General features: G+C 38.1%; 1 protein-coding gene across 1 annotated transcript in view; it reads right to left on the minus strand.

Moving 5' to 3' along the window:
* Positions 1 to 19371: 19371 nt before the first annotated feature.
* Positions 19372 to 26427, minus strand: part of RORB (RAR related orphan receptor B) — a 49827-nt gene continuing 42771 nt past the window's right edge. The window contains exon 10 of the mRNA XM_031058944.1: positions 19372 to 26320. Within this exon, the coding sequence (XP_030914804.1) occupies positions 26165 to 26320 (156 nt within the window). The 3' untranslated portion in view covers positions 19372 to 26164. The remainder of the gene's footprint in view (positions 26321 to 26427) is intronic.

The raw sequence follows: 26427 nt of genomic DNA on the forward strand, positions 1-26427 counted from the left end.
AGCAGAGAGCTCGTGTGTTTGCATCCTTCAAAACCTGTCCTTTTTCACTGCCAAGAGTTTGTAAAAAATCACAAAATACGGGTGACTGAGTGCAGCATCTGTCTGCCCTAGCTAGGCCCTATAGACAAGGAATGAAAAAAATTAGCTTTATTTACTCCCCTTGCAACCTCTTGTGCTGGCCTTTCTTGTACAGATTAACAAATCACCAGGGGCGTGTCACCCCTTACCTGGATGAACTCTCCCATCAGTGCCATTTTTGATAATGTGGGTCATGGTTCTAAGTTATATTTTTCTTCGGAAGATGACTGTGACAAGTTTATTTCCAAGTGGTAGTAATTTTTGTTTCTCTTTCTGCTCCTCACTAAATAAATGAATGTATACATGTGCAAATAATTCATTTTCAGTCAGAGCCCATTCAGCCCCATGCTCACTTTTCTTGAGCATAAAAGGATCTTCAGGAAATTGCAGAAATACTACTTTCTCTTTTTTATTGATTTTGATGCAGCCATAAACCAAGAATAAATAAACAAAGTAATGAAGTTTTGGTTTAAACAGTAGTCATGACAGACTGAAAAGTTTTGTAGGAACTTTTTCTTCAAATCTTTTCACATACCAAGAAAAAGTTGCACAATAAAGCAGCAGATTATTGGACCCACAAGCATAATTTTTTCTCATTTTGTGTTGATGAAGTTGAATATTCTGTGGATTTGCACACATCTTGAATATAATCTGACTTTTAGGACCTGCTTGTCTTTATAATATTTTAGCTTCTGAATGTTTTAAAGTTGCAATTGGAAGAAAGATTTTAGAAGTCACAAAGAATAGTATGTAATATTTGGTATTTAAGTTGCTGTTAATGTCAGGTTGAATGTAGGACTGTTTTCTAACAGTGGTACAATTATAATAGGCAGCATCCACATTTGTTTCTGTTGATGTCCTCTGATAACAGCCAAAGCTCAGGAAACAGAAAAATCAATCTGTGCCATATGATTTTTGTAGAGTAAAGACTGAAAAGAAATTTTCAGCAAAAGTACTTTAACACAACTGGTGTTCTAATACAGGTTAAACCATTAAAAGCAAGTTTGTACTTTGGCGTTGAGTAAAAAACCTAATGTTCCAATGTCAGCCATTAGAAAACTTTATACTTGAATTAAAAAGAAAGAAATCATATTTCCAATACAGCTGACAGTAAATTTTAAGGTGTAAGGGGGCTTTTTATTGTGATCTGTGATTCATTTGGTATATTTTGTAAGTGTCTACATATACATAGGATTTGGAACTTACGCGTTCCCAGTTTTTATATTGATTATTATATTGATGTTGAAGTAATCAGCCTTGTAAACAGTCATTGGAGTAATCATCTACACAATGTTTGGCTCAGGTGCTTTCAGTTTCTCAGAGCATTTAGAAGAGGTTCGTATTGTGTTTTTTCTTTTTAACATAATTAGATAGAACCCCCCCATATTTTTCCCCATCAGATTATACTTCTCAATTTGCAAAATATGTAGCTTCCTTTGGCTCTTCTTTTTGGAAGCAAGCCAATAGATCAGAAAAGTTAGCTTGTCTGTGAAAGAGGTAGTTTGATTGCATCTCTGCAAACTGAAGGGTGAATTTTGGTCCATATGCCTATAAGGTAGTAATTCTGCTTCCTGTGGGTATCATTTTAAAATCTGACTTTAGGGAGATATCTGCTTACATGAATACATATACACTTTAAAGAAAGATCTTTCTCTCAAGGATCTCTAACTATTTGTCTGCCTTTGAATTCAGTTAAGTTAAATGACACATAGATTTGTCTTTAAAGTCAAAGACTATGTAACTCCTGCCCTGATAGTGTTGTTTTCCTGAAATGTTGCCATAAATTTAGAATGCATGTATATTATGCACAAAAAAAGGGGAAAAAACTCTAGGCCAGGCTGGGCCTGAGCACTTTTCATTTTTTGTAAGTTATGCACAAATCAGATGACCTTTTCTTGGCAATGCTCCTATTGCCTGCAAGAGTGGGTGGCTCCTGCATTCATAGCAACATTTGTGAGAATTCTTATGATGTAGAGCTAGCTCAGTGTAGATTAATCTTATTCCTTCTTGTCAGTATCTGTCAAGGTAAATACTACACTACAGTATGAAATGGGGATCCTTGCAAGATACTAATCTGTGTTAAAATGTAGTTTCTTTAATTTTGTAGCTATTTAATTTTGTTCAGCTTGAGATATTAAGTGGATGAAACAAGAAAAAGAGACATTTCAAATTGTTCCACTGTGTATTTTTATCCTTGCACTAATTTTTCAAAGTGTGGAGACACTAAATTGAAGAAGTCCAGTAATTCTGCTGGCTGATAAATTATGCCTCACCTTTCTTTTTACATCTTTTGGGAGTGCTGATTCACATTTCACTAAACTGTAAATTTAAGTATATGATTGAAAACCTTCCTCCCCTCCCTTTTATAGTTCAGTATTAAATTATCTTGAAAATAATTAAAAAAAAATTTTTTGAGCTCTTTCTTACTACAAGTTCTGTACATTCTTTAAACTGTCTTTTGATTTCTAAATACTGCATTTAGATTGAAACACATGCCTACTGAAAACATGAAAAAAAAACCCCAACAACCTTTTAAGGGGACAGCAGTAAGCCCCAGTCACACTAAAATTAGGGTTCATGTGAAATGAAAGATGTGGAAATCAGGTTCTTTCTCCAACTGCTTGACAGCCAGAGTGAAAGAGGAAATCACGTGTGTCAAACCAAACCACAGGAGTTTCTGATTATTAGCGTCAATATTTGTTTATGCTGAGAAGAGAAGCACATACAGGGATTTCTTTTATAATTCTGGTGGGTTCAGGAAAAAAAAGCCCTGTTTACTTTGTTCTAATAAGTCAGGCAGTAAAGTTTTGAAAGAACAAAACAAAAAATTCACCAGAGTATTTATAAGCTCACTTTTTAATATGAGCTTAAAAGAAGCTTACTTAGGAATTCAGTTGGGATTATCCATAGCAAAATGTTGATGTGGCATCTGCTGCATTGGAGATGTAGCTTGAACATGTGAAAAATATTCAGATATTGAAAACCTCATACTCAGGAAGTTTTGGGTTTTTTTTGCTTTTATTCATAGTTGTGGTGTATTTGGGGTTATTAATTTATTGCCAGTGCAATAAAACCAAAAGGGATATTACACATGTATTTTCTAGAAATGGGTTTGTATTTGTTATAGTTTTGTCAGTCTATTTCATATTATTTCTAAAGAATAAAAGAACACTTTCATAATGTTTCTGTTCTTGGTAGGTGTAAAATGAAATAACATTTCTGAGCACTAAGGGAAACAGGTGAAAGTAACATACAGAGAATAATGCAGTTATTTTTATCTTTAATCTCAAAGTAATAAACATCTATTCTGTATTTATCACATGGTTTCCAGCTCCTCTTTTGTTTTAGTTCTGCAGTAGTATTAGTTTCTATTCTTGTAGTCAATACAGCAAGAATACTTCTACACCTGTCTCATAAGCCAAAATTTAATTTACAGAAGAAGAAAGTAGATGTTTTAATTTACCTACTAGTTGTTCAATAAAGCCTGAATTTATTTTGTCTTAGTTGAGATGTGTGCTCAACTCTTAGAAAACTTGGTAAATCAAATCAGTCTTGCAGGTTTTAGAAATATAGATGTCACTGCTTTAGTATGACAGTCTTATTTTTTACTGTAATTTTAGTTCTCTGATGTGAAAAGCCTGTATAGCCAGAAGTGTAAACAAGGAGTTAACATGAATGAATAGCAATCAATTATCAAATCTGCTACATTTTATATCCATTTTCTGTTCTTAGGATGCTGATGTCAGTTACTTTTTGCTGAAAAATTGTTCCCAGAGATAAAGAAAAACCTGTCTGGATTGACCTGGGCCTTCTCATCAACTGTGGTCACACCAGAGTAGTCAGTGCTTCCCATATTGCTAGATAATTTGCAAGATCTGTTATGCTTTTCTTCACTGTCTTTGTCATATCTTGACTTATCCTGGAAGACAGTTTGATCTCCCAATTCATGGTAACTACTCCTGGGGAAAAACATTTCAAACTAAAACTAGGCAAAAACTATTTTCCTCTTTGATACTGAAGAGCATGTCAACAGTTATAGTGCTTTGCCCATTTGCCTCCACAGCATTGGTTCTGTTTGCAGAACAGAAAACAAACCAGTGCTTTAAAATACCCCAGGTACATTTAGATGTTAATATTCAGTCGTGATAATGCACTTAAGGTTCAAGAAGAAAAATCAGAGAATAGTTCTGCAGGAAAGGAGTAACTTTGTTGCCTAAAGGAAGTCTGGCTGCATTCTTTGTGTCAAAGATTTAGGTAAATGGCTAAAACCTTTCATTTCTCAAGTTGCCACTGAAAAGAATACAATTCAGGTTTGGCACTTTGCAGGTATCCCAACCTATGCAAAGGCTGGCAGAAGGGAGGAGGAGATGAAAGAGGAGGAGAGGTGAGGAAGAGGAGGGGAGGCTGAGGCACACAGAGCAGTCTGACTTCTGAGCCCTTCTCCTGCTGTTTGTCCTGACTGAACTCTTGTCCCACGGAGAGACTGCCAATGTCATCTTGTTTCTGTGGTCTGCAGCATGAGGCAGCAATATGAACGAAAACACATTTACACAATGTAGTCAGGGTGGCCTGGTTTCAGCAGGTGTCTCACCTGATGATGAAGAAAGAGATGCTTCTCCTCAGATGACCCCTGCTATGACATTTGAAGTGTTAATGCGCCCTCTGAAAACGTCTGAGCAGGAAACAGTCAGGTCAGCAACTGCTAAGGAGAGCGAGGGAGGCACAGGGTGGTCAGCTGGGAGCGGCCACATATTCCTCCTGTTCTAATAAATGGATATAAGGCTGGCCTTGAGCAGCCATAAGGAAATGTGGTCTGGATTGACTTCAGATGTCCTCTGTGCATTAAAGGAGCCCAGGTTGCCCCCAGTGATGACTTGGTATAGCTAATTGGAATTAAGGTTGATATCAGATGACACATCTGCAGGTTAATTTGCTCTGAATAGGACTCCAAACAACTTGTTGAATGAAAACAAGGACCAGTGTGATCCCATGAAATTTACTGAGTGTAAAGCTGACCCCAGGCATTGACTTTAGATGGCTCCAAGCAGATCACCAGACTATCATATTTTCCCATAGTGTCTTTTATCTAATTTGTTAGCATCTTGACCTCAGATGAGGTCAACATTTGAGCCTTGGGGCTCAAAAATGAAGCCAATTGGATCTTACAGTGACTCCCATAAGTTACTTAAACTCATGTTTTCTTGAATTGACCTGTGAGAGTTGACTTTAGATGACTCTGCAGTAAGAGTTGCATCTTCAATTGAACTCAGATGACTTCAGACAAAAGTCAAGGACTGTGACTGACCTATTGGCACCAAATGAGGGGCAGGTTGATGTCAAATGACAAACCAAACAGTTAATTGGATCTGAGGTTTACCTGAATGACTTCTGGGCACTGAGCAAAGGCTGCACTGACCTCATATGAACCCTAACAGGCCCTCTGGTGTCCTCAAATGAATCCTGATTGCTTAATTGGATACCAAACAGACTTTAAATATTTACCCTGCCTCCAAAGGAGAAGAGTGGTGACTTTAAAGGACCTCTGTGAAAGTCAGAGGTATATCAAGTCTGCCAAGATCTCTGTGTGTCAGGTTGACCTCAGATGATCCTAGGCTCCAAACAAAAGCCTAGCTGACCTCAAACAGACCTTGCACATACCTGGGTCTCATGATGGTGCCAGATAAGCCCTATTTGAGAGGTTAACTGACCCCTCAGGTGTTATTTAGCTCACAAGCAGATCTCAAATGACCTTCCTGAGAAGTGATCATAGACCAGATAATTGATTCTCATCTAACCTCTACTGACCCAAAGGAGTTACTTAGATCTCATGCTCATCTCCTGTAAAACAGAATCATCTGCTATAGAAAAGAAAATACCTCTATTCAATGTTCCAAGTGTCACCAAGATGCTAAACAACACATGAATGAATGCTTTACTTTGGCAAATATCAAACATTCTCTCTGTCCTTTATGGAACGGTGTATCTCAAACAGAACCCTTACCCCTGGTAGGTCTGCTTATGTGACCTTCTTTTTGTCAAACCTGTCCTGGCTACAGAAAAAAGGGGCAGAATCTTCTAGCACTGTCTGCTCAATACCACCCACATCATTGCTGGGATTGTGATTTTGGCAAGACAAAGATGGGGCCAGAAACTGAGTTTGCTGTTTTTCCTGGCTGACTCTGGAGCGTGTGGGAGCAGGATCAGAGCCACAGGGCTGCTGGCACCAGGAGAGAGCCCTGTTCCCCCAGGAGAGCAGCAGTGGCAGTGTCCTGTGCCAGCCCTGGAGAGCCCCAGGCACTGCTGCTCCAAACTGCAAAGACTTGCTCGGAGATCCGGGGCTGCCCTCAGCACTGGGACAGAGCCACCACACCAGGAGAGCCACAGAGGAGCCCAAAATCCCAGCTGGAGCAGAAGCAGCTGAGAGAAACTGCTGAACACAGCTGAGAACAGTGGGCTGGAGGAAAGAGACATTATTCCACAGCCATACAACTGCTCTTTCTCTTTTTTTTTTTTTTTCTGGTTTGTTGTTGTTTTTTTGGGTTTTTTTTTTTTTTTTTTTTTTTTTTTGAATGGGGAGGTGGAAGGCAAAGTTTGGTGGTGAACATGCTTTTGAGGCTAAAACACCTCTCTCTTTTGTAAATTGTTGTTGGGGTCTTTTATGCTATCAGTGCTCCTGTGGGTATTGTGATTTTCAGTAAATCGTTGTTCCAATTTATAATCTCTCCTAGTGTCCCTCCTTCATGAGAAGGGAAAGGGGAAAGGGAACAGCTTGAGTGCGGTTTAATCTTCCAGATGGGTTTTAAATCACTACAGACCCCTTAAATCTTAAAGGAGCAGCACACACAGTCCCTTCCAGAGCATGAGGGTAACCTTCACTCTCCAGGGAACCTGCTTTAATTAACTAAACAAACACTCCAGCAATAAACAGTGGAGCGCCCATACTTCAATAACTTCATGAACCTCCCACATGCTTGTTTGCCACATCTCATTCCTTCTTTCTTTTTTCTCATCTTTCCTACTCTTAAATTGTTGTAAATAAGAGTTAAGAATCAAGCTGGGCTCTTTCTGCATGTAAACCAAGAATAATGAATAGTGCCTTTTGTTTACTGCTGAAAAATAATAAAAATCTGATGTGCTCTTCATTGCAGGTTGCATTACAATGCTGAGGGAGGCAACCACTACACTCAGACATTTATGGTAGGACAAAGTGATTAGAATGTCTTCTGCTGGTATCTCTGTTCTAGAAAGGCAGACAAGCTAAAAAGCCACCTCTATATTGAAATAATACAGAGGGTAAAAAAACACATTTTCAATCAGAAAATTATACGGCTATTGATATTACTAGCATCTGGCAAAGCTTAACCTCTTCATTTGATTTCTATTGAGCGCTTCATTTGAGTGCTAAGCCTTTTTGTACTGCTTTTTTCAGGATCAGCACATAGCTTGCACAGCGGTTGCACTTGGTTTCCAAATATGTGAGATTGGACATGAACTATGAGAAAGCTGGATTACTTTTGTTTTGGAAATCTCATATCCTATGGCTTCTTGCCACCACATCCACCCAGCACTATTTACACAATCAGTTACTGCAATAACAGGAGTTAAGATTCTTTTTGGTTTTCTTACAAATAAGCAGACTCAATGGCATAGAAGAAAGAAAAGAAGAAAGAAACAAAAAACCAGAAAAAAATCCTGTCACAATTGGTTTTGGAGACTCATATGCCTGCTAGATTAGATTTGGAAATTAGAATATCAACTGCAAATTTGGCACCTCTGTTTTGCTACATTTGAGCACAAAGCTATTCTTTGCAGATTAATCCACCTACCTTTCCATGCAGAGCAAGAAAGTCTGTGGCCCAAGGGTTTGTGTAAAGAGAAACTGTGGAAAGGGAAATATGAATTTACACAGACTCTCCTGACTCTCTTCTCCTCAGAAAATGTAGATCAAGGCTGCAGAAGAGACATCCAATTGCATCCTGCAGGGTCCATGAAGAAGAAGAAGAAGAAGAAGAAGAAGAAGAAGAAGAAGAAGAAGAAGAAGAAGAAGAAGAAGAAGAAGAAGAAGAAATGATAGACTGAGCTGGTGCCAGCTTTCCAATTAAGATACCGTAAAATCAACTACTTTTAACAAGGGTATATGTTAATAAAAAAAAGAAAAACCAAACAAAACCCCCCACAATACCACCTGTACCCAAGCATCAAAACCAGGACAACCCCAAAAGACCTTATAGATGTTTAGATGTTTACTTTCCAATTGCGGAAAAGACAAAAAAAAAAAAAAGGAAATATTAAGAAAATGGAGTGTGTGGGGAGGAGCAAGGTGAAGATCTTTTATTTCCAACCCTGCAATATCAGGAAGCACAGCTAACTCCACCTGAATCCAAACCCTTCTTATCCTGTAAGTCTGCTGTTTCATACAGGGACATGCCAGAGAAGTCTCATGAGGTGGTGACAAAATTTCTGTAATGGCTTAGGGAATCAAGTATTCATATTTTCATTAAGATTACTGCAATAGCCTTCAAATAGGGCTAGAGAGGTGTGTTTTTTTGGAGTAGTTGAAGTTTATTGCTTGGCTAGTGAGCTCTGAACTGTGATGTACAATACACAAAATAAATCCCCTTTAAAGACCAGCTGGCAGGTGTGAAAATTCAATTTTCTTTTCTTTTTTCAGAACTACATCTGTTACTAGAGCATGTCTGAAGCTGAGGATTCAGACACAATAGTTAAGGGAAGTTTAGATGTCCTGTGAGGACATGCCTGCAGTTTGAATCCAGCCTGAGGTCCCAGAAGAACTGAGATTTTGACAGCCTTCTTGATTTTGGTAGTACCCTCCAGGGCCTCTGACTGTCACAGCTTAGCAACCGCCTCTCAGCAATTCTTGATGTTCGGAATTATTACACACCTTCCCTCTCCTTGGAAGATCAGGGCTTCCCTACAGATTGCAAAATGGCTTATGGAATTGCATGTTCTAAATATTGTTTGTCTCTTCAATTTTCCAAGCTCAAGCTTATGCAAAAATGGCTTCTATGCATGATGCTCTTTGAATCCATGTAATGAGGGAAGAACTCTAGATAATGACTTCTTGTTTTAAAGAGGCATCATTTATTAGATACTGGATTCCATTTATTTTTCTATCTTGAGTTTACAGTTCCATGCGCTCTACTTCATTATCTAGTGTGAAATCCAAAAAGGCTGACACTAACTAGTTATTTCCAGCATGGTGCCCTCTGTTCAAATGATTAGGCAAAAGGGAAAATATACTTCCATCTCCTGCTGTTCTAGGCCATGCTGAATTGGAACATCCCACGAAACATCCCATCTCTTTTTTGTTTATCTCAGCCCTGAATTCCAGGCCCCACTTACATGTTGAAGTCAGGTTAGTCAAAGTATTATGGCACTGAGCTTCCATGCTGACTCTATGATAGCTTTTCCTTGAATTTCTCCATTATCTGAGCCGCCCTGTTTACCAAACCTATTATCCTTCCCCCTTGGTTTTCAAGCTGAGAAAGCAAAAGGAACTTCATTAATGGCTCACAGATTGATAATTAAGAATTTACATGTCCCTTGTAAGGCTGGTAAGCAAAAGAATTGCTTTTGGACAGTGAAAATACTGGAGAGAAGGAAGTGGGAGTCAACTTATGTGGTTAAGTTGTGCTGCTTCATTAACCACAATCTATCTTTTATCGCATTGCTCAAAGCCAAATCCATTCTGTTTCTTGGGAATGAGTTAGATTAAAATCAAGTGCTCTTAACGCATCTTTGACATCTGGACTAGCAGCTGGCTATCACTAATATTGCTCTTTAGAAATGTCAGGAGCTGCATTTACTGTGACCATTCTAGTCCTTCTGATTTAAGCTACTGTTGAGGGCAATGAATTACCTTAAAGGAGCTCCTCTGGAAAGTTCTAAGTTTTATGCTGGATCCCCTGCCAGCCTCACCACTTCATGAGTATGAACAATCATACAATTGAACTGATTTGACTTTGCTGCTCCTGGAGTTTCATTGCTTTTAACCTTGGGATGTAATGATGGTAATGCCATGCTAAGTGCTTCTCCTACCTGGGTTTGTCTGCTCAAGTAGGGCACCCATTCTTGTTAGCTGAAAACTGCACTGATTTCCAGTGAGAGGGGAAATAGACTGAGCATGATGATTGCACTAGGAATGCAATCTATTTTCTTACAAGGCTTTTGAAGGTGGTAGTCCTCCAGAGATATTTATTTCTTTATTAATTGTAAGCTTGTGCCTAAAAATGGCTGGGATTTCACACCCCCTCTCCTCCAATAACATCAGCCTAAAGCCCTTACGCTCTCCTTTCTCCAGGTAGACTTGAATATGGACTGCCCTAAATTTGGGGGCAATTGTTCCCCTCTAATGAAGGTGCAGTGGGAGGAGAGTTTTCTTTTTGTGGCAGTGAAAAGCAAAGAAATTAAGAGCTGGTCAGTGAAATTGTCCGTACCACAACTGGGAGGACAAATTAGAGTCCTCAGTTTCCCAGATACTATGTTGCCTACCTTATTTCCTAGATGTTTTCCAGTGTCCTCTCATGCTACCTGCTTCTGACTCTGACTTGGAAAGAATCTAGGAAATGCGACGAACACAAAGCAGAATAGCAGTTTGAGAGTCTTTACTATGACTTGGCCATTCTCAGATTGAAGGCTTTTAACAGAGGCACCAACTTCCTTCACAGATGTTGTGGTCTGAAGTGGCCATTGCTTGGCTCCACAGGAACAGTTATTATGGCCTGCTCTTCAGCAGAACTCCTGCTCATTGGCTCATTGGTGCATCTGCAAGGACATTATACACCCTGGGAGGGGCCCCTCTTGACACAGCGCAACCTAAAACCTCTGGTATTTTCTAGAAAATCCCAGCATGAGACATGATGAGGGCTTTGTTTTATTGGTCAGCCTGTGAAACATCCGGCAATTAAAATTATTAGAGAGATGTCTCTGCTTGAGTCAAAGTGCAAATGAGACTACATGCTGAAGTGATTTATGATTTAGCAATAAATGATTTATATTTAGCAGTAAATGTGAGGTAAGAGAAGTAGACTTAGAAAGAAAAAGAGAGGGCAGGGGGAGAGAAGCAGAGTGACCAAGTAAGTCACCACTATGGGTATCCTCACAATGTCAGTCCCAATCTATCTGGGATGGGGGAATCCCAAGAAACACAGAGTCCACCAGGTTTATGTTTGTTCACAGTCAGGTGAAAGAGTCCAGGTACCTCCTGTGGGGCAGGGAGTTTTACACTAGATGGTGTTAATGCTTTGGATCATGGGACACTTCAGGAACATGTGAAGATGGTTTATGACATCTTCAAAGATGTTACAGCTGCCTCTTGCATCAGCAAAGTTGAGTCAATTATGGCTCATTAGCAGGGATGGATATCTTCAGGCTATGTGTGAATACTGGAAATCCACAATTTGTAATGGAGTAGAATGGATCTGTTCAGTGTGAAGCACTCCTACCTGCACTGCTTTGCTGGACATAGGATGAAATACACATTTGTACTATGAGTTGAGAGTAATGTGTCAGCAGCCTTCTGTGTTGCAATGCTGCTCCATATTGAAAGGAACAGCAGCTCAGACATCCCAGTTCAACACAGTACTGGAAACAGAATCTCTCGGAAAAAAGCCTTAAAATATACTGGCAAAAGTTTTTAATGCCCCAAGCTCAGCTAAGAGAGACTAGTCATTAGTTCAAGTGGTTCAACCATATGTAAATTGAAAACAGATTCAGAGTTATTGTCTGTGCTTTGGAGCAGGCACTTGATGGGCACATTTTGGTTCACACAGAGTGGTAAATAATGAGTTGTATACAGTCATCAAATGACTGAAGAATTTTGAACAGAAATTCTTTTATTTGTCTTCTGTGATGTGTGCTTCTGTGTGATATTTGTCTTCTGTTCCTTCCATAAAAGAGATACTGTTTTCTTTAAATTTAATGAAACAATGCATCATATTGATATAATTTTACTTTCCAAGGCAGTATTGCTCATAGGAAAAAACTGTGGCCACAGAATTTTGATTACTAGATTCAACACTAATTGCAGTTTTTAATCTTTTGACTGTTTACACTTTTATTAGCTTCAGTCACAAATGCTCTCAGGAGATTTTTGGTGGATAATGTCTTGCTTACGCGTCTTAAGGTTCAACACTTCTAAAAGTGCAAAGCACATTTCTATTGCATTTCCATTTCTATTCTTCTCACTGAATGTTGTCAAATTAAAAGCAAACGACCAAATTTAGATAACCTATTTCAGACAAAGATTTTGAAATCTATTGATTCAGTTCACTACTGTGCAAAAGGCATGATACCTCTCTTTGCTAGCATTTGGAGAAGGTGAATGCTTTAGAACAGCTGGATATCCTTTAGCATGCAGCATTGAAGGTTGGGAGTGAGGAATTTAAATCCTGATTTGTGAACTGCCACAGCTTCTCAGCATATTGTTTCAGTAAAATCACAGGACTGCTGAATTTTCCCTTAATAATGTAAAAGCTGTTACAGTTCTGACTAACCTGCGCAGAACAATTAATGAAATCTGGAACAATCGCTGTTCTCAGAGAGAAGAGTGGATTTCATTAATAATCCAGATGGAAGCAAGAGAATGAGGTAGTGCTTATGTGATAACATCTGAAAATTTTGAAATAAAGATGAAATCAGTGCTTATTCTGCAAAGTTGACAAGAAATAGCTAAATACATATATATACAGGTGTCAAATTATCTGTTTGTCTAGAAATGAGTAATCCATGATCAGAGTCAGCATCCCTAAAATACAGTTTAAACTTGACAGTGCTGTCATTTCCTGGTAGGCTTCTCAATTATCTATAGAAAGGTATTTTGATTTAGTTTTTGGACATAAAATATAAATTCCTTAAGGCAGCATTTTTCCACACAACATTTGGCTGCTAAAATGTTCTGAACTTGACGAAGGTGCATGGGTAGCTACACTCAGATAGTTACTTAAGCACACATCTTTGTTTTCACAGAAGAGGTAGTGATTTCTTTTTATATGGCATGAGTTTAAAAAGCACACACAAGCTAATACCACTGACTTTCCAGGACATCATTCCATTTGATGTAATGCTCCTGAATGCATTGCTGCAAGAAAAATTGGGATGGGGGTGGAAATTACAAGCCTAGTATAAATGAGTGACCTAATTTCTAAGCCAACAGTAGACTTTTATTGGTAGAGGAATACCAAGCATGTATTTGCTAAAACTTTATAGTGCTACATGTGTGACATGCTGTCACAAAGCAGCAAAGGATATACCAAATCTTGTCTGTGTCAATCACTGAGTTGTCCAGAGGAACCACACAAAGCTGATCAACTACAACTGCAATTTTAGTGATGCTGTCTTTATAACTGAATGCATTTTTGAATGCCAAAATACAAATAAACCCCACCACGATATAGGATGCAATTTTCAAAGCTCTCTGATGAGGCTTCTTTTATTAGTCTGAGGAAACCCCAGATTAATTCAGCATTCGCTCAAATCTGCTATTGATTAATTAGTGGAACTGGAAACATGCTACATGACACTTTACTAGGACTGAGCTGAATCTACTGATCATGGAAATGCTCTCTTAAGCTCTGAAATGCAGTTACTGTTGTGAGGAGTCTTGAAAGCAAATCACAGCAATTATTTCTAAATCACTGATAGTGTCCAGTCTGTTTACTTTCATACACCCAAAATTCCAGGCATTCATATTAAATATGGATGTTGTGCACCAAAACCTTCTGTGGACATCTGAACACCAGCACACAGCTACACTGGAGTTGCCATAGGTTATTACAAATGTCAATATACTGGAGAAAGCCATGAGGAGCAGCAGAAAAATGTCACGTGAGGCATCCAAGAACAATGCAAACAGGACAAGGGCACCTGTCTGGCCAACTGAATAGAGCCCTTACAGGCAGAATATACAGATGAAGGACTTGCCAAGATTATAGCATACTTTTAATTCACATCTGTAGGGGGAGGTAAAATTTTTATTAGACTGCCCACTATAATTGGAGTAGAAGCCTTCTGGGATCAGTCCCTTCATCGGGGTTAACTGAAACTCTTAAGTCTCCTACAAATTTCACTTCTCTCCTATATTCAGACCATTAAAACCACAATTAAACTCCTGCAGGTATAGGAAAGTAAACAGACATTTTTCAGAAATGGAAGCATGACCTTTAACACCAACATTACAGCTACACCTGCACCAGAACAAGTCAGTTTGTCCCCCCAAAGCAATCTGCAAGCCAAAGGACTTTTTCAAGATGTACTGGGTATACGAGGATGGGAAGTGAGATTAACAATAAAGGAGTAAGAAGGAAGAGAGGCAGAAAAACTGTTTAGCCAGATTTTGATTAACTGAATACAATTGCTGGACTGTTTTTATGATGTTGATCACACTTCATGAGACAGTTTCTGTTACAAAGATGTGGCCTGAAGTGCATGTAAGTTATGACTGAATGCATCTATGATACATCATGATCCAGGAGGCTGCATTTGCATGGGTTTGTAACTAATTGAAGTATGAACTAATTGTAAATATGTAATTTTTCTGGGACTGGCAACTATAATTATTAAATGTTATTTTGTGTAATGCATTGTGTTTCTAGAAAGCCTACATTCATCCATCTACCTTCAAGAACCTGCAATGTGAAAAATGTATAAAATAGTTCATTCTTGTAGGAGGAAATCTGTTGTGGGCCTGCACATACTGAATTATGAAATGACATTTAACCAGCACAATAGTGTAGTAAGTTATGCCCTGTAAGACTTTTATATAACTGTGTCTAAAATAATGTGTGTAAATGCAGCACTCCACTTATTTCATATGGCTAGTAAACTCTTCAGCTTCATCATATATGAAATATAAATGTTTATATATGAACTCCCCATTACACTTGTCTGAAATTTTTCCAAATTGATGTGAAATCTTGAAATGAGCCTTAAATATCTGGGACTTGAAAATCGAATAAAGCTAAGCTGCACTTGCACCATCTCATGACCCAAACTCACTTACCTGTATTGTGGTGCTGTCACGTGTAAAGGGAGATTTGCTCAAACCCTCAGCCTGTGATCACCTGTCAGTGCCCCAGGAAAGCCTCAGCCCTTGTGCCTGACCAGTCTGCCAGCATCCTGCTGTGGGGACCCTTCACTGGGCAGTTCAGGGGGCCAGGGGTGGCTCAGGCTCGCTCCCCCTCCTGCATCTCCACATCTGTACCCAGTGCTGGCTGCCAAACCCCTTACTCAGCGAGGGGTGGCTGTGCCCTGGCAGATAACTCAGGGCAGCACCTGAGATAAGCTCGGGATGGGGACCTGGGCCAGTGACCTTCCCCACAGCTGCTGACTCGAGAGCAGGACATCTCCCTTTCTCTCTCCTGGTTTTAAGCTGCTGGGAGGGTTTTCAGCTGGAGAGGACACTGAGTGCCCTCGTCTCAAGAGTTTTGACAGAGCCTGGCCATGGTGTCTCCACCCTGCATTTAGACTCCATTGATTGTGCTATGTCTGGGAGGTTGGATAGGCTGACTGCCTTCCACTCAGTAGCAGCAAGCATATTTTCCCCTGTAATTTCTGTACTGTTGTCTTTATAGTCTCAGTCACTTTCCCACAGACATAAAAAAAATGAAACATAACTGGCTTTAAGCGTAAACACTGCATTAAGCCAGCTGAGTATTAGTGTATTCACTAATAAACATGTGCCTAACAGTTTGAAAAATGAGGTCTTTTGATATTGTTGTTTTTAAATTTACTTCTGATTTAAATTTAGGGTCCTAAAAATTTAAAGTCAGTATCATTAAAAAGTACTGCTTACAGCCTTGTCAGCTAGACATACACAGACTTAAAAAAATATTTGACATATTGATCATTTTAAATACAGTATCTTCTTTTAAATAAAGTAACCTTCTGTTACACTACTGCGCAGTTTGCTGTCACACAATCATTTCTATGTTGTTTCACTTTTCTACTAGCTGAAGCTTTCCCCCAAATAAACAGAGAAATAAATTAGTAAGTACAGCAATTTCTATATTCAAAACTCACAGCTGTAACTTAAACAAAGCCCCTTTACCATCACTTGATGTCTTAACATGCCATATACCTAATTCTATGGGTGAGGAAAACCCCTGAAAGTATAGGCACCTAATCATAGAACCTTAGAATGGTTATGGCTGGAAAGAGATCTTGAAGTTGGTCTCATTAAAACTCCCCTGCTGTGGGTATGGACACATGATGTTAAGGATTATTTTCTCTTTGAAAATGCACACATTGTACTTTTTCCTGATAGATACAGGTAATTTAAAGGGACAGGAAAAAAAAAAGCGCCCAAACCAAAACCCACAACAGAATTTATTTTCTTTCTTTTTTTTTTTTTTTAATTTTGCATTAAAGAAAGGAACTGCATCAACATTGATTGTCATTTACAGAAAACATTCAAAATTCATGTGTGCATTATTATGAAATGCTAACAGTGTTTAACTAATAATTTACAGGTCATAAAATAAGACAAAGATCTATTACATTCTAAAGTAATATAGAACCTTTTCATTTGACATGGATGCTGGTCCTACAAGATTCATGATAAAAAACTCTCAATGGTCACTTTCTAAATGAATCAGGCTGTCTTTTTACTCACATAGACATAAATTAGGTCAATTATATTAAACAAGGGAGAAAGATCAGAAGAGAATTGCAGATGTAAAAATGCTGGATGAACTCCTGGCACTGTTGAAATCAGTGAAGTGTTTGCTGCTGGTTTCAATGGAGCCAGATTTTTACCCAGTACATCACGATTCATTTGCAGTTCTGCTTTTTGCATCTACAAGCCAGTTAAGATACATGACAGTTATTACACAATTAAGCTTATTAAAAAAAATCACTGTTGACTCTATGAGGCATTTGATTTTAGAAAGGAACTTTTATTTGTCTTTTGAGAGTGATTAATTTTGAGTGTTACTCATTAGTTTATTAGATTGTTTATTATCAAACTTCTTGACAGGCAATGCAACTCTTGTGTGTTACCAACAGTGGTAAACATGCTTACCAAATAAAAACCAACACACTCCTAAAATTAAAATTAAATTGATTTACAACAATATAACTACAGCCAAGCACCAAATAGCTCAGGGCTTGGATCCTGGATCCTTAACATCTCATTTCACTCTAACAAAATGAACTGGAAATAGGATAAAAACATTAGATATTTGAAAGTGGGAAGTATATGAAAAATCATTTCTTCTCATAATCCTAAAAGCATTTTCAGGGATATTCCAAAAATATTAGAAAGCTTCATTTAAATCTAAATATCTATCTTAATTATGTTTTTTTTTTATAAATTGGTAATCACAAAATACTAGCCATTAAAGTCACATTTGGATGCCAAAATAGCATCTAAGTACTTTGCTAATTATTTATGCTCCTGCCTGTATTACATTACAGTTGTTGATAAACTGGACATAGTTTCTTTTTTCCATGATGATCTTTAAAATGTGCATTTAGTGAAGATCAGTTATGGCTTCAGATTACAGCTAATGAGTGACCTGACCTCAAATCTGAATAAGAAATTAAAGGCATACAAAAATATTTTGCTCATTGGAAAGAGGGAAATGTTTCTATTAATATAAGTAATGTCAGAAGGATTCATAAAAGCCATATGCTATAAGGAAGCATTATTTGCTTGAACAACTTTTCTTCAAATCAGTCAAATGCAGTCTGCAGGAATTATTATAGTACCCACTGTACAGACTTCCTGGGATCACGTTTCTCTGACAATCCCACACTTTTTTCAGAATTATGAACAGAAGCATACACTAAATATCAATGGCTGGTCAAAAGGCTTTATCTATTACAATCAGTTTCCATAAAAACTGAAGAGTACATTACACTTACAGGAAGCAAGTACATAATTTGCTCTTTGATGTTTTTCCTCTTTAAAAAAAATCCAACATTACAAAGTCTTATGTTTAAACAGAGACATAGAAAAAATCAGTGTATTCACTGTCCCAAGTTATTTACAGCAAAAAATTACAGAGACAGCATACATAGTATTGGACCTTCCACAAGCATATATTAAAAGTAATTACATATGAAAAAATATTTTATTTGTCTTCTACATTTCTACAATACATACTCAGGTTTCTTTCTTCTTGTTTTGTTTGTTTAGTTTTTAAGTAACTTCTTTAGTTTTAATCAAATGAGGCAGAGAGTGCAGCTGTAAAATAAGGGATTTTGTTGCAGTTATGATTCCTATGTTCTTTGTATCGTCCATTCATTACAACTGAAGTAATTAGTTTGACATGGGAATTACAGTGATTAGCATAAATCTCAAAATACCCAATGTATTCGATTTAGTTGAGTGTTGATAACAGCTTAGAGTTCAGTTGTGCTTTATTTGTTGCCACAAGTACAATCACAGAGCTGCTCCCAAAAGTGTACTAGAGGTCACATGGCAGTCACACAAGAGGCAAAGACTATCATGGCTAGTTCACTGGCTATGCTACTCAGTGGCTTTTTAAAAATAAGTGCACAAATAAATCCCCATATACTGCACGAGAATGTGTGGTCCACACTCCGTAGGGTTAAATGATTATTAGCTTTTTTTACTAACAACAAAACAATTTTTTGCCTGATTCTGACATTGAAGTGACACATTAAAAAACCACAAATGTAGTGCATCTGAATCTGAATCCCCAAAGTCAACAGCCTAATGTAGTTACTTTGACTTAATTAAGCTGTGTGTCTAATCAAGACAAGTATAAGTGCTTGGTTTTTTTTTTTTTTTTTCAAATAAGCTGATTTTATCCAAAACAGTTGTCAAGGTAAAGCCTGTTCTTTCCTGTTCTTTCCTGTTCTTTCCTGCTCTTTCCTGTTCTTGGTGGTCAACCATCTACTTCTGCTTGTGTTTCAATGCACTTGCATTCCTGTTCCCCAAATAAGGGGCCAATGTGCTCCTAATATTGAAAACTAGGAGCCATCTTTTAAAATTCTCTCCAGACAGAGTCTTATATTGAACATACTTTACTGCCGTCCATGTATAGTCATAAACAAGGACGTCAGCATTTTCTTGAAGCAGAACAAAAATTTCTCAACAGCAGTATCTTCATTCAAAAATTAGCAGCTATATCCAACAAATCAAAAAAATATGCAAAATCACCATGATATCTACATTAGCTGAATTTTTTCTTTATGTTATTGTACAGAAGACCACGTGCAAAGCAAACAACTTCTGCAAGTACAAAGAAACAATTACAATTTACTTATTGCTGCTATTTCCACTGCTGTTTTCTTTCATGAAATTATGCAAATGTAGTACATCATGTTACTGAACTCACTGTGAGCACTATTATCCTCGCTGCCTGCAGTAACACCCAGGAAATACCTCTCCTTTCCCAGAGCATTTGTTCATTGCCTTATCCTCTCGACAGAAATGCAATGCAAGGATCATTTGGAGGACACAGCTGCCCCTGGACGTTCACACTGCCTTTTTAGGAGAGTTACTGATCTGTGAGCTACCACTGTGGATGTTTTAGGCCTCTCCTTTTCACAATGGCTCTTGTTGCAGACTGCATACACATGTGGCTTTAGAGCTGCAAACAGCTTCTGGGATGGTAACTTACTGGGGCGCTGGGCTCATTGTCACACAGTCATGCAGGGACAACACGTGCAGGGACGACGCACGCAGGAACAGCACAGCTAAGGGAGAGCATGAAGGAAGAGGAGGAAGGAGCTTCTTTTCTACCACCTGGGTGGAGCTTCCCTTGCAGGTTGCAAGTACTGATCAACTTTGAGAAAGAATGATGAGTCATTTACTACTCCAAGCCTCATTCACTAGGAGCTAGGAGTGAAAGGAAAAGGAAAGAGAGGCCGGGTCCTCTGGCCAAAAGACTGAACATTTTAATGGGAAGCTATTATGCTAACAAGAACTTCAGTCACTTGGACATGGCTCTTAGCAACATGAAGGATTAAAATAAAAATTGCAATGGGATGCTTGGCAAAGAATATAATGGTTAAGATCCTGATGCATAAGGATGCTGGCCTCTTCACCTCCTGAAGTTGTCCATCAGTCTTGAAGGTGGAGGGGGTTCAAAGGATGGAAGGAGTCAAAAGCCATACATACTCACTGTGATAACGGGAGCAATGATCATATTCAGAGCTGAGGAAAACCTCTTGGTTGAAGACATGGAATTAACTTAACGACTGGCAATGTAATTCACTGCAATTTATCCTTCTGTGTGTGTTCTTGTAATGACAGAAAACCTGTGGTGTAAAGCTAGGGATAAGCACATTTCAAAACTCTAGGAGGTGGGAGTACTTTTCACTAGCACAGTATAAAATGGGGTAATGTTTTCTTGATGTGAGAAAGGAACTAATCAGACCATGGAGAAGTATTGCTACAGAGTCATGGGCTAGCTATGATTTTGTGCATCCCTGAGAGAAAATGGTAGCTGTTAGCCACTTGCTCGTGTCTACTTGTTCTTCACACTCACTTCCCCATGTCCTAGCTCGGCACTCTTATCATTGCTGACATACTTATTCCATGTCTTAACCTTTCTTCTTACACACCTGCAGCAAGTCTGAATATGAGCTCACATTAATGGTACATAAACTGAGTACTTTGCAACTTTGTCAGTTGTCTAAATTCAGTAATTCATACAAAGCTTGCTTACACTTTGTTCCCAAAAGGACCTTAACATCATGAGCTGATGGGTCAGTAGGACTCCGCTGGCTGTGAAACAACAGGTAAAGTCTGACAGATCAAGCTGAGGAAATGCTGACAGTGAATTCAGTTTATACCAATGTTACTTCTAATCATTGGCTTGAAAGCCTTGTCTGGGTCACGTTCACTTGGGCAGCTCAACCCACGCCCTTCAAAGCCTCTAACATTCTCTTCTGTATTATCACTGTTATATTTATAGTTATTTTCAGTAATGAAACATCCCTGAGTGGCATAGAGTGCAACGTTCGCATCAAGCAGTGATTGTCATTTACGAAGCATGAAACTTAAAGAGTAAGACGAGGCCGGGGCCCCCAGCACACTGTTCCTAATGGATGTCAGAGATAGCATTTAGTTTCTAGAGTGGAGGCAGAAGGTGCTGGAACAGGCTGGTAGGTCTAAATACATTACTATTTTATTGGCCAGGGAAAAGCAAGCTGCTCTGTCTCAGGGTTCCATTTCACACATCCTTAGACATAATGAATTGGACAAAAAAAAATCATTTGTGTTTCAGTTTGATCTTATGTGCTATATTCGTGGGATGTCCAAAAGACAATGACTGAAAATAGGAATGACCTTTTAGGCTGAACCTTAGCTCTTCTGGAAACAGCACAATCAATGCAGAGTCAGGAGGGAGGAGGAGGATTGGGGGAGCCTGAACATCTTTCAAATGACGTTTGAAGCACAGTTCAGAGGGGTCGAAAAGTCAGCAGGGAAAGGAGCCATCTGCTGCACATCTCTAGCTAAGCTGCCTGACCAGTTCGTGGGGCTGCTGCAATCTTAGGGAAGCTCATACAGCCTGGTAGAGGGAGGCCAAGAGGCTAGCACACAGGAGCAGCTTTGCATCCTCTTTGTGTAGAAGTTGTTACATCAGAAATCCTGCAAACTCTCCCAAAGGGAAACACACCCCTACGCAAGCTGCCACCATGAATCTGAACAAAGAAGATCATATAACAAAGCTCATCTTCATGGGCAGCTCTGGCAGCTGCTCCACCTCAGCACCTGGCACAGGTACTGAAACAGCACTGGTGCCCAAGGTGCAACAGGACAATAAGCTGACCCCTGTGAAACTGGTCTGAAATAACAACATGGAACATGAAGTCAAAGCATTTAGGAGAGTAACATCTGCCTTCTTCTCAACAGAGCTCAAGTGGGACCTCTCAATGCCAAGGGCCCCAGTCTTGCTATCAGTTGAGTACCTTTGCTGAAATGCCTCAATTTTTATTGACTTTAGTTAGAGCTAAATGTCTGACAACTTGCAGAATCAATTCATTCATGCTGTTCATTCACAAGCCAATCAAAAACCATATGCTTTCAAAAACCATGTTGCTTTCAGAAACAGGTTTTCTCAACCGAGGTGCCTTCTACTACCATGTTTCTTTTCTAGCAATTTCCATTAGAAGTAAATATGAATCTTAGAATTAATTCGTTACAAAAAGAGCAGGCAAGAGAGATATTTACAGTAAAATGAAGTCTTTGTGGTAGTATAATGAACACTGTACATCTGCTTCCTCAATGCCAAAGGTAATTTAGCATAATATGGTTGAATTACTGGAGAGCAATGCTAGAAGTAGTAGATTCAATACATGCTTTAAATATATGCTTTAAATGTGCTTTAAAATAACCTTTTGTTATAGGTCCCAGGTTAATTAATCATTAAAAAACGCGTCTCATTTGAAAAGTTTGTCACAAAGAAAATCAACAAGCATATCCAGTTTTTACAGAAAGAAGATGTGACGAATTTTAGTTTTAGACACTTATTTGAAAACTTTTAGGTTTTACCGTGGACTACTGAAAGCCAAAAAAAACTAAAATGAAGAACTAATATTGCAAATTATTAAGTTATTTACTAAAATTCATGTCATTTTGTCCTTAAAAGTCCATGGATAACTTGAGTATGTGAAGTCCAATATCAAGAATTTGAAATTTTCAGTGTAAGTGACTGTGTCAGCAAAACCAATCACAAAAATCCAGCCTGTGGCATGTGATCATTATGTTATTCTACACTCAGTCAAAGAAGGGCAAAAGAGGTATACCTATGTGGCCAAGCCCAAGTGACAGAAAATGAAATAAAATCTAACTGCAGTTACCACAGCACAGTTCCATAAATAAAGTGTTTGAAAATGAATTTTCATTTTCCAAGTAAACCACAACACTATTTGCTCAAACCCTGTACTGATAGTAACAAAAATTTGTTTGGCAATATTTGGAAGTCTTGGTAGAGGTTATTGCCTACCAATGACAATGAAGATCTTGTATGGCAGAGTATTAGAATTTTTAGGACAAAAGTCAAGAATTCGCTTTTATTTCTAAACTGGATATTTCTACCTTTGTGGTCTGTCACAAGTTACTTGACCTTTTTTCTTTCATTTCCACATCTTTAAAATGTGATCATAATCATTACTGATTGGAAAGGTCATGACATTGTAGTGATATAAGAATAGTGCTTCAAAGGCCCTGCAGATAATGATTAGTGTCATTTTCACTGGTGACCTCCATTTAGTTATCTTGCCTGAGAAGTAATTCAAAAATCTCAAGGAGCAATTAGCTTATTAGAGAAGAAAACAACATTTTCAAGATGTAACACACAATTGTGAAGGACTATTTATAAACATGACAAACCTCTTTATTAAGCAGCACTACGAACAGTAGTATTTATCACTTATTCTATATTTCTATGGGTTGGCTAAATATATACTTTTGACATACTGTAAATGAATTTATAAAATATTTCAAACAGTATGTGTGTGTTCTTGTGGTGGTAAATCAAGAAAAACATGAATCCCCTGCAATCAAAACTGAGCACTTCTAGAGTTCAGTATGACTCCATTTTTCTCCCAATAAATCTACACAAATAGTATGTAGACATCAAGCTTTGATATACACATACTTGAAATTTGGGATCCTTTTCTTGGATTTGCCATACAAAAAGGGCTGCAAACAGGTAAATCACCTTATAAAGGAATGTCAGTCTTACTGTTAGAGTGGTATAAAGAAGTATCAAGAGAAATGCTTTATTGTGTTAATCAAGGCATTTTAAGGTATTCACTAGAGAAATGTGTTCTGAATTTGGAGTAAAAAAAGTAGCTTTAGTAAGGGCTGTTCTATATTGCATTAAGCAATTTTGAAGAGTATGTCATATTTGCAACAAAATTCTCACAAGTAAATTTGCTGGACAGATTTTTTTTTCTAAGTTGTAATGGACCTGCACAGAAACATTTATTAGCTGAGAGTTTGTAACTACTCTTGTACCTGTTCTGGCACTGTTAAAACAGAACAAATAAATTGTGATATTCTCAAGACTTGATTCTGCGACAAAATACATGCAAACTTGAAAACTGACTGATGGAAGGCAAGGGAGAGCTCCTCAAAGTACTTGAAACAGCCTGTGAATTATCTGCTCATGCAGAAGAGAGAAGCCTGAGACCAGAGCTGCCGGAAGCATGAAGTTATCACTACAACAGACCCGATTTTCTTCACCCCTGGGGTGGGTCCCACCTGTGTCCCACCTGTGTCCCTGTGGGCTCCCTGCGACACTGCCCCTCCATGAGCCTGGCAAATGGGCAGGTCCTTTGTGCTTCCTCTTGCCTTGCCTCAGATTGCACTGACTTCTGCATGGTTTGAAATAAAGAACATCTGATTGTGACCCTGCCTTCATTTCCTTTCTTCTCTACTGCCTGCTTCTTCTTATTTCTGCTCTATGCCCTTTGCTGGTATCCCAAAAGGAGACTGCTCTGAAAAAGTTCACAATGGGTAAAAGTGGTGGTAAAGAGAGATGTAGCAGAAACTGACTGCCTCTTTCAAAGCTAAACCATCTGTGTTTTGTACAACTGGCAGAATGCAGATACATTAATAATGACTGCTGATTAAACTTAATTAATCCACAAGATTAATTCCATGGCTGCCTTCCACTCCCCTCTGTGTTTGCCTTTGGTTTTGCAAGAAAATGCATGTACAGTCAATTCAGAGACAGACAATAAGAAAGCTCCAACCCTTTGCTCCACTCCTGAAATGCATTTAAAATAAATCCTATATATGCATATATATATACAGTTATATACACACAGATATATACATACATATATGCACGTGTTTAAAACATACACAGACGTATGAGTGTAATGGAAACCATCAGTCCCATCTAGATGATGACAGTCAGAAACAGTGACAATTACACTGTTGTTTGTAGTAACCATGGACTTCACTCACTTTTGACTTTCTTCCTCCTTCCCTCCTTTCCTTCAGAGATACATTTTAGGCTTTCCATGGTATTCACTGAGCTTACGACCTACCTTTCTAATGAGTTCAGCAAAAAACTAACCACGACTTGAAACTACTTTTCAAAGCAGTATATATAAAACAAAATCCTGTGTGAAATCACAAAAATGTACATATGGGATTGTCTACATTTTTACTCCATGTTTCAGATACTTTACTGGGATCAGGTCCTACTATGTTCACTTTTATATATGTTGTACCCCTGTAACAGTAAGAAAATGAAAAAAAAAAACCCAATCCTATTCCTCTTTTCAGTAAAACCATCCAGACAAGGCTTTTGCACCATTGATACATTCCTGATGTTTGATTTACATACAGCACACATGTGCTACATTACACACATCTCTGAAGTAATCCTGTCGTTACACATTGGCAGCTGACAATTTAACTCTGGCAAAGCAAATCTTGGCTGCCCAAAGTAAATCTAATACATTACTTGGAGAATGGGAAATGCATGACAGCTGGGTTGAGCATCCTTTGAATGTAGGCATGTGATTTTAAGTTACAGCATGTATACATATAATGCATACATACATATACACATACATACACATATATATGTATATATATGTGAGTGTGTGTGTCTTCCATATATGCACCATAATTTTCAAGACAGATACAAATTTCCACATGCATTAAACTATCTAAAAACATAGAACTAGGCAGTCTAATAAGTGGAATTTTCTTAAATTATATTTTAACAATAAACAGCAAGAGTAATACTGCAAAGTACTGCTCTATTATCATGTATATCTACAATAAAATTCTAGGAACAGTTGTCTCCCAAAACATCCCCCAATAAAAGTAAATTAAAAAAAAAAGGTAACACCCAGTGTCCTATATTTGTATATTCATTGTCAGTTCAAAAATGGAAAAAAAAAAAAAACCAAAATGAAAAGTAAACAAAGAGAAAAAAGACATCCCCACTCAGAGTTGCATATTTACATTCTTCAAACTGTAGCGGTGAAAAATAATTCTATTAAGTGCAGGACATTCCTAGTGTTGCAGTAGTGACATTTTTAATAATTTCTTCATGAAAACATTTCTCTTTGTCTTACTAGTGATGCATTCCATGACTACGTGAAAATTCTATTATCCCCTTCACTTGCAGCCAGTGGTTGAGTCTGGATTGAAAAGCTCCTTGTATAATGGAGGAAACAGTGTGTTCACTATGTCTGGATGAGATTGCTTAAATACCTGCAGTTTCTCTCCATGCAAGTTGCAAAGTGCAGTAATTGTTGGTATCTTGGCTATTAACTGTAAGACATTAAAGTGAAAAAAAAAAGAAAGGAAGAAGGTGGAAGCATATTTTGTATAAATTACACTTTCCAAAATGAACTATGTTAGCTTCTTGCTGAGTAACT

Source organism: Geospiza fortis, unplaced genomic scaffold (assembly GCF_000277835.1).
Source record: "Geospiza fortis unplaced genomic scaffold, GeoFor_1.0 scaffold279, whole genome shotgun sequence".
Lineage (NCBI taxonomy): Eukaryota > Metazoa > Chordata > Aves > Passeriformes > Thraupidae > Geospiza > Geospiza fortis.